The sequence below is a fragment of the Genypterus blacodes genome, unplaced genomic scaffold, assembly GCF_046128005.1.
Source record: "Genypterus blacodes isolate CSIRO-AG114 ecotype Tasmania unplaced genomic scaffold, CSIRO-AGI_Gbla_v1 ptg000072l_1, whole genome shotgun sequence".
Lineage (NCBI taxonomy): Eukaryota > Metazoa > Chordata > Actinopteri > Ophidiiformes > Ophidiidae > Genypterus > Genypterus blacodes.
This window is the reverse complement of record NW_027466882.1, coordinates 2,980,252-2,989,275: the sequence shown is the minus strand read 5'-3', so window position 1 is coordinate 2,989,275 and position 9,024 is coordinate 2,980,252. Positions and strand designations below refer to the sequence as shown.

Below are 9,024 nucleotides of genomic sequence, written 5' to 3'. Positions count from 1 at the left end.
AAGCTCTTATTGGTCAGGCTCCATCTTAACTTAAAGAGCTCATAGTACCTTATACCAGTTGGAACCTGGAATACTCTGCTCCCAGAATGCAGGCTTACTTGTGGTTCCTAGTATCTTCAAAAGTAGATGGGGGGAAGAGCCTTTAGTTATCATGCTTCCCTCTTGTGGAACCTTGTCCCAGATTCGATCCAGGGTCTGACACCCTCTCCGTTTGAATGTAGGCTTAAAACTTTCCTTTCTGATAAAGCTTATAGTTAGGGCCGACCAGGCTTGCCTTGGACCAGGCCCTAGTGATGCTGCTGTAGGCTTGGATTGCTGGGGGACTTGCCGTGAAGCACTGAGCTCCTCTCTCCTCTCTCTATCCGTGCACATCCATGCCATTGCATTACCACTGCATTCAACTAACTCAACTTCTTCCACAAAGTTCTCTGTGTTCTCTCGTCTCACAGGCCTGTCCTGTAGAGATGAAGACCCTGTCCTTCAATTAGTATTCATGTTGTATATTTTTTGGAGATCCTTGTTTACACAGAAAGAGGGGGAAAAGGAGACAGAGAGAAAGAAAAGGAAAGAAGGTTGTATAATTATTAGTGTTGTTGTTTAACTTTTTTTGAAGACCCTGAGGTGATTTAGACAATATGAAGAACAAGTAGATTGAAATAGAAACAGCAGGAAGCCAAGGTTGTGAGAACGCAGTCCAGGATGGCATCAGTGATGCCATTAGTATTAATATCATTACTGATATTTATTTACATGTATATTTATGTATTTATTATTATTTTTACTTTATTTATATGATTGTATTTATTCTTTATTGTTGCTGTGCTTCTCTGTGTGTGTCTCTCTCTCTCTCGCAACCCAACCGGTCAAGGCCCACTGAGAGCCCTAGAGGTTTCTTTTTGTGAAAGGGGAGCTTTTGCCAAGTACTTGCTCATGGGGGGAATTTTGGGCTTCTTTAAATACTCTGTGCGTAAAGTGCCTGGAGATAACGTTTGTTGTGATTTGGCGCTATATAAATAAAGTTTAATTGAATTGAATTCACTGAAAGGTTATCTCAAGGCACATTACATACTTTGCGTTTAAAGAAAACCCCAGGAAGATTCGGGCTGTAGGTGGGTGGCAATCTGCCTTAACTGGTTTGGTTGGGAGAGAAAGAGAAAGCAGAGAAAGAGAGAAAAATAGAGAAAGGAGAGATAGACACACGGTCTTAGAATAGCACTTTTGATTGAGAGATCTTTTCTGTCTGAATTTGCCCACCTCTGAGAACCCAGTTTGCCACAATGTTAATTGCCAGGTTTAGATTTGAAACTGTAAAGTTTATGATAGTTGTATAATAGAGTTGTGTACTGTTTATCAAAAAAAAGTTTATCTTGGACTTGCTGGTTAAGACTTTTCATTTCACCCCTCATTTGAAAAAGCTTCTTCAGTTCTGAAAGACTGGTGGGGATTACCAGGTTTGAATCTCTGTGGAATTGTACTCAGGGTCATGGATAGTCTCAATCAGTGTTGTTGATACTCCTGATTAGTCATAGTCAGGGTTGTTGATTAGTCCTGATTAGTCCTCCTTGTTGTTGTAATGATTGTGTAATGGTCGTTAGAGTGATTGGATTTGTCTGTGGCCAGGTGTGATGACAACAGTCGTTGGTGACCTGGACCTGGATGACTGAAAACCTTCACAGACATCGCACTGTTATTTCATTTGCATCAGATCTCTTACGGTTTCTGGCAACCACAACTGTCAGTATTTTACCATCACTTTGAAGGGACTTAACCGTCAGCTCGACCTATCAAAGACTGAGCTCCTTATCATCTCATCCAAAATTTTGCTTCTGTCTTTCGGTCATGCACGTTTTCCATGTACAACATCATGAAAATCAGACTCTACCTAGTATGCATAGCTCCTTGTACAGTCTCTTGTCACCTTGACTACTGCAACGTCTTACTGGCAGGTCTACTGGCATGTGCATTCAAACTGTGTGACAAATTACTTGATTTAAATGTGAAATTAAAATTATTTCAACTAAATAAAATTACTCTCATAACATTGAAATAATACTTGTTTATGAAATATATACAACACAAGTACAGTTTTTCTTAATAGATCCCACACTGGGGTGAAACACCGCCTCTGATCCAGGGAGGATGGGGAGGATGTGTAAACCAGGGGTCAAGTTTCAAATTTATTGTCATTTGCACAGTAAAACACAGGGTCATTCTGTACATTAAATTCCTTGTGATGTGGCAACAACACCAACATATTGAAATTTGTGCAAATTACTCAGCAATAACGAAAATAGAATTAAAGTGAAGACCAGACTGAATAACAACAGATTGAAAAAAACATATTTATAAATAAACTTTTACAAATAAATAAATAAAGTAAAGCGGCATGACTGCCGGTCATAATAGAGTGCAAAGTTACTGGTTGAGGAGCCTGATGGCCTGGGGAAGAAACTGATTGTGAGTCTGGTAGTCCGTGCCAGGATGCTTCGGTTGCGTTTAACAGATGGCAGAAGGGTAAACAGTCCATCTGATGGGTGGCTGTAGTCCTTGGTGAGTCCGTGCTTTTCTAAGGCATTGTGCATGACAGATGACTTGCAAGGGAGGAGGTTGGAGCCAATGCGCTCTGCTGTCTTTACCACCTTGTGAAAGGCCTCGCGGTCCTCAGCAGAGCAGCTGCCATACCATTACATTACAATACATTACGGTCATTTAGCAGACAATTTTATCCAAAGCGACTTCCAATAAGTGCGTTCAACATAGGTAGGCAAAAGAACTTCAGGTCACAAGAAATCGTAAGTGCATTCCACGCAGTAATGCAGCCGGAGAGGATGCTCTCAACGGTACACCTGTAGAAGTTGGTGAGAGTTTTTGTAGACATGCTAAACTTCTTGAGTCTCCTCAGGAAGTATACACGCTTCTGGGTAGTTTTCACTAGAATGTCTAGTCCAGGTGAGATCGTCGCTGATGTGCACACCGAGGAATTTAAAATGGGAAACTCTCTCCACCTCTGCCCCATTGATGTGAATGGGGGCGTGCCCCTCCCGTCGTTTCCTGTAGTCCACAATAATCTCCTTCGTCTTACCGACGTTGAGAAAATACAGGTGAATACCCCCCCCTAGCTGGTCAGCGCATGCTCTGAGGACACGGCCTGGAATGTCATCTGGCCCTGCAGACTTCCAAGGGGTTACTCTTTTCAGAGCTCTCCTCACGTCGGTCATGGTTAGGGACAGATTGCAGTCGTCCTGGTCCTCAGATAGCCTCACTGCAGGGGTGTTGTTGCTTGCCTCAAACCGTGCGTAGAAGGTGTTGAGCTCATCTGGGAGAGAGGCGGCGGGCAGGGCCTCACTGCTATTCCTCCCCTTGTAGCCTGTGTTGGAAGGTAGTCCACTCCACATGCGTCTGGGGTCAGGGCTGTGGTAAACAGACTCCAGCTTGTCCCTGTAGTCTCTTTTGGCATCTCTGATGGCCCTCTGGAGGTCCTATCTGGATCTCCTCAAGGTCTCCAGGTCCCCTGAGTTGTAGTCAGTTGACCGTGCCAAGAGCTTAGCACAAACTTCGCCACTTACCCAGGGTTTCTGGTCGGGGAAACACCTGACCTTCGGAACGACATCATCGATGCACTTGGTGGTCTAGGCAGAGACAGTCTGTTTATTCATCGATATCTCCATTGGCTGCATCACAAACATCTGCCAGTCTGTAGTTTCAAAGCAGTCCTGGAGGATGCGAGGGATTCCTCACTCCAGCGTTGTACTGTTCGAATAACCGGTTCTTCTTGTTTTTGGCGTTGTCTGTAGGTGGGGAGGAGGAGAATGGAGATGTGGTCCGCTCTACCAAAGGCAGGGCGGGGGAGGGCTTTGTAGCTGTCCTGCAGAAGGGAGTAGCAGTGGTCGAGAGTCTGATCACCACAAGTAGGAAAGTTGATATGCTGGTAATATTTGGGCAAAACTTTCCTCATCATAGCTCTATTGTAGTCGTCCACAACAATAAAAGCTGCCTCAAGGTGAGCATTCTCTAGTCCAGTGATAGTCCTATGCAGGTCTTCTAGCACGCAGGATTTGTCTGCCTGGGGGGGATGTAAACAGCTGTGATGATGGCGCAGCTGAATTCTCGCGGGAGGTAAAAGGGGGGTACTTTTACAGTTAGTAGTTCCATGTCTGGTGAACAGTGTGTTGTTAAGACTGCAACATCCGTACCCCAACGTGAGTTAACCATAATGCACAGCCCACCACCCCTGGGTTTACCAGACTCTGTTGTTCTGTCCTGCCGGAACGGTGGAAAATCCAGCCAGGGAGACGGCGGAGTCGGGTACCGTAGGATCCAGCCAGGTCTCAGTAAATGCCAAACCACAGCAGCTAGCAATGTCAAGCTGGAAGGAAAATCCTTGCGTGTTGTTTGTTCATGTTCTCCAACCTTTCACAGCGAAAAAGAGCAAATTTGACCAAATATAAGTATCTGAGAGCTACTCATGTTTTACATTATTAGTAACATTTATCGACATGGCTGATTCTCCACCCATTACATTACAAAATGTTGATATCCAACACTCACATTTTGTTTCAAAATGCGCTTCAATTCAGCAACATGAGCATGTTTTTTTCTATATACATTTTCAGTGTGTCAATCTCACACTAATAAATTCACATCATATTAAGCTAATTGGAAACAAAACAATTTTATCACTTATTTAACTTTTTTACTTATGTACATTATCCGTCTGTGCCCATATCACTGTCACTATGTCTCTTCACATTCCCTGTAATTCTGGGAATTCCCTGTAGTTCCTATATCTAAGTACATCACATGCATTCAGTCTGTTCTGATGTTAAGTTCACTCTTATGGAGCTCGTTTACCTTCTCTGTTCATAGCCTGCTCGCAGCCATAAAGTCCCGTAAAAAGTTGCCGTGGACTTTGGTGAAGTGGCGCTTGCACCCCAAATGAGACACACACACTTGTCATTCACATTTGTACAACAATCCCTCATGAAAATAGTATATTTTTTGCCTTTTATTGGGGCTATTCCCCACCGGCCATTGTCAAATCCGGTGTTCGCTTGCTAGCCTGCTAAAATAGCCAAATGTCACGATGCCACTGACGCAACCAAACTGAACAGAAGCATCATTTTTTTGACTGACTGATTGGCAAATTTTTTTCTTGTCTGAATTTGATTGGATGGAAATTTAAACAGGTTTACCAAGTGACTTTGTGTTGTCAAATGTAGGTATGTATTCTTTTAACCTTTAGCGAGCCACTCAGAAACAGGTGGCCAGCTACTGGTAGCTTGAGAGCGACGTGTTGGAGACCCCTGGTGTAAACACAAAGGGTACCAAAGAACCTGCTATAAGGCAATAGTGCTTACTGGGGCGGCCGTAGCTCAGGGACTCAGCTTGGGAACCGGTTCCCATGTTGAACCAGTTCGAGACCCCGCATGGACCAAGAAAGTGGACTGGCTGCTGGAGAGTTGCCAGGGCACTGCCGAGGTGCCCTCGGGGCTGCGCTGACCCCTAATGTAATGCATTTGTGTGTGTGTTGTGTGATATGTAAGTGGGGTTTCTTCGTCTTTGTAAGAAAAGACGTCAAGAAACAAAGAAAGCTGAATAAGATTATTTCTTTCAAAAGTCATTAAAAAAATGTGTCTAGATGTGACACAAGTTCCACCTGTCGGATTTATTGAATAACATTATATTTTCATTCAATTATGGTTTTTCAAACTCCCACCTTCTTGCGTTGAGGCAACTGCACAGCTATGTCTGTTTAGAAGACTAGAAGGCCGTCAGAGCACATTCCTCTGCAAATGCCGCGATTATCTGTCAAATTCCATGCAATCACATACAATCACACAATTTGAAGTGCATCTTGCACCCCTCTGACATAACACAACACGTTTTTTTACAGAGAGAGCGCAGTAAAAGGCATACATTACAAGGTCTTGACAGGACAACATAGTACAAATAATAAAAAAATCACATAAATCCATTCAGAATAAAAGGGTAACATAGCAATAGCAATAGCAATACAGCATACAAATAGATCCCTACAGTACATACATACGGCAATACGTTTTACCTGTGAATCTAGCAGAGTAAGACATGGATGGGGTTCACATTTTCCAGTACTCACCCTTTTATCTCTTAAGATGATTTTGATCTTTTCTGATGTTGAGTGAAACAAATATAACAGCTCTAAGCCATCTGACAAATAAAACACACATGTTTTGGAAATGACCAGAACATGTGCACCAAGTTGGCAGGTATTGGTTTCTATTTGTCACAAGTGTTATCCATTGATCACATTGATTACTGAGTTTATCTATAAATTAAGTATTTTACACAGACAATTTTATAGATTTAACAGATATCTGGTGGGTAGTGTATCTGGTCACTGTTTCATGACTTTACTGAAAACCAGTTTGAAATTTACCATTATGAGACATACACAATATATAGAAGAATATTGTTCACAAATAGAATATATTTTTTATAGTATCAGTTTGTATTGTAACTCTTTTTGCTCGTTTGTACCTGAGGTCTGAAAAACATTAGGTAGGTACTGAAAAACATTAGGTAAGTATTTATGACTATATATGGCTTATAATGATATTGTGGCTTTAGGTGGTGTGAGGGGGATGATACGATCATCAGTGTTAATTTACCATCAAAATTGCTAGTTTTTACATAGCTGAGTTGCGCTGCATATGCAGCTTTGAAGGGTTTCTTCACTGGCTGAACATAAAATGATATAACCTCATTGTACCTCATATGTACTAATGCTACTTGACAGAACTTCTATTAACAACAAATAATCACACCAACAAACACACGTTCCTCCTCGGTGAAGGTTATGAAAATATAAATTAAAAAAATAAATAAATGAATAAATGATAAAATTTACATCCCACTTGCAACACTTTAATATGAATTTCAATCTGAACATGTTTTCATTTCATTTCACACCAATGACAAATACACCAAAAACCAACATCTGTGATTAAATATTTGTTCTTAAAAAAAAAAGCAAAAAAAAACATTTAAATTTCTGGCAGTGTTCTTCAGTGTAAATTGCCTGATAATTGTGTCAGTGTTTGCAATGGTACATAACCAAAAGTACTTATGGATTGAGTGAAATCTGTAGGCAGAGATCTGAAAATGTTCATACCACCTTTAACCATGATTATTAACAGGGCTTCACATAAACAATGTGTTGGTATGCATTCAGGGCCTAAAACAGGAACATTTAGGCTGTATTCAGACCTGGCTCGTCTGGAGCACTTATTCCGAAACCTGGAGCGTTTACCCCTCGATTTGTTTGGGTATATATGAACACTGGACTTGTTGAAATTTCAGCTTGTTCAAAATATGTTTTGTAGAAAGATAGTTCAATAAAAGTTTGCAATATGAACTCGTACTTCTTTGCACTAAAACAAAGCGGAAACTTGGAGTTGTCCATTTACATCCATTTATAGGTTATTATGCATTGATTTTACTCATTTGGCCCACTTGAGTTTAAATTGGGCGGAATCTGCCCCCTGAACTAAAATGAGTTTTACACCCCTGGCGTAAGTGATCTTTGAGGCATTTGAAGCCAAGAGAATATAATCCTCGTCATGAACACAAATCAAATACATCATCTGATGGATGTCTTTCTCTCTCTCCCCCAGGTTACAAGTGCACATGCCTCAAAGTCAGACATTGTCAAGTCAGGAAGCCCCAAATCCACACTAAAGCACATATGGACAGAGAGCAGTAAGGATATGTCGATTAGTAGGCTGCTATCACAGACTCTTCCTGGCAAGGAGAATAACACAGCCTTCGACCTTCGCTATGATACTCCAGAGCCCTACTCTGAGCAGGACCTGTGGGACTGGCTGAGGAACTCCTCAGACCAACAGGACTCACGGCCCCGAGCCAAACGGCGGCCCATGGTCAAGACGGGGAAGTTCAAGAAGATGTTTGGCTGGGGCGACTTCCACTCCAACATCAAGACAGTTAAACTCAACCTGTTGATTACCGGCAAGATTGTGGATCATGGAAATGGCACCTTCAGTGTCTACTTCCGCCACAACTCCACAGGCCAGGGGAATGTGTCCGTCAGCTTGGTGCCTCCCACCAAGATAGTGGAGTTTGACGTGACAGCACAGCAGTCTGTCATTGACGCAAAGGACTCCAAGTCTTTTAATTGCCGTATAGAGTATGAAAAGGTAGAGAAAGGAGCTAAGAACACCCTCTGCAACTTCGACCCCTCCAAGACCTGTTACCAGGAGCAGACCCAGAGCCATGTCTCCTGGCTTTGCTCTAAACCATTCAAAGTCATCTGCATCTTTATCTCCTTCTACAGCACCGACTACAAACTAGTGCAGAAAGTCTGCCCGGACTACAACTATCACAGTGACACTCCCTACTTCCCATCTGGCTGACATTCCCACATGCTCAGATAATGCATAGTGGATGAGTGAATCACAAACTTGGGTTTTTTCCTATGCCAGCCAAATGTGTATGTTAGTTGTACTCTCCCTACACATGTCCATACCAGAGTGACATTCATCTCTGTTGATTTCCCAAATCAGTACCTGTTAAATCAAAACCTCTCACAAATGGTGTGGTTTCTCTTAACTGTTAAGAGATGGTACTTCAAGCTGTGATATGATATATTTGGAAATAAACTGAGAAACCAATATAACCCATTACAATTATATTCATTAACTATGTTTTATCCTTGTTGATCTATGTGTAGATAGCGGAGGCGTTTTAGTTGTTTTGATGTTATCAGTATTTCATTGTTTGCTATAATGTTTTTTTCATTATTTATGTTAAACTGTCTGTTAATACCTTTATTTTCTTCTTTCAATATATATCCCAAACGTGTTATAACTCTGGACAACAACTCACAGACTGTTTGACCCTGTTGTGCTCTTCATGCTGTGCAGACTATTCTAAATTAAATCCTCATAAGATATTTTTTTCTTTTAGAAATCCTGCAAGGCAGCTGGGGATGATTCAGTGGTGATTTTGATGATCCTGAAGATGTGA

The 9,024-nt window shown here is 41.8% G+C and overlaps 1 protein-coding gene across 1 annotated transcript; it reads left to right on the top strand.

The window, feature by feature from the left end:
* Positions 1-7,601: 7,601 nt before the first annotated feature.
* Positions 7,602-8,411, top strand: nxph1 (neurexophilin 1). The gene has a single exon (XM_076157083.1). It carries the CDS (start codon positions 7,602-7,604, stop codon positions 8,409-8,411), a length of 810 nt encoding a protein of 269 aa, XP_076013198.1.
* Positions 8,412-9,024: the final 613 nt, after the last annotated feature.

Coding starts and splice junctions, on each gene's coding strand:
- nxph1 (XM_076157083.1), top strand. CDS start 7,602: ATGAACACAAATCAAATACATCATCTGATGGATGTCTTTCTCTCTCTC.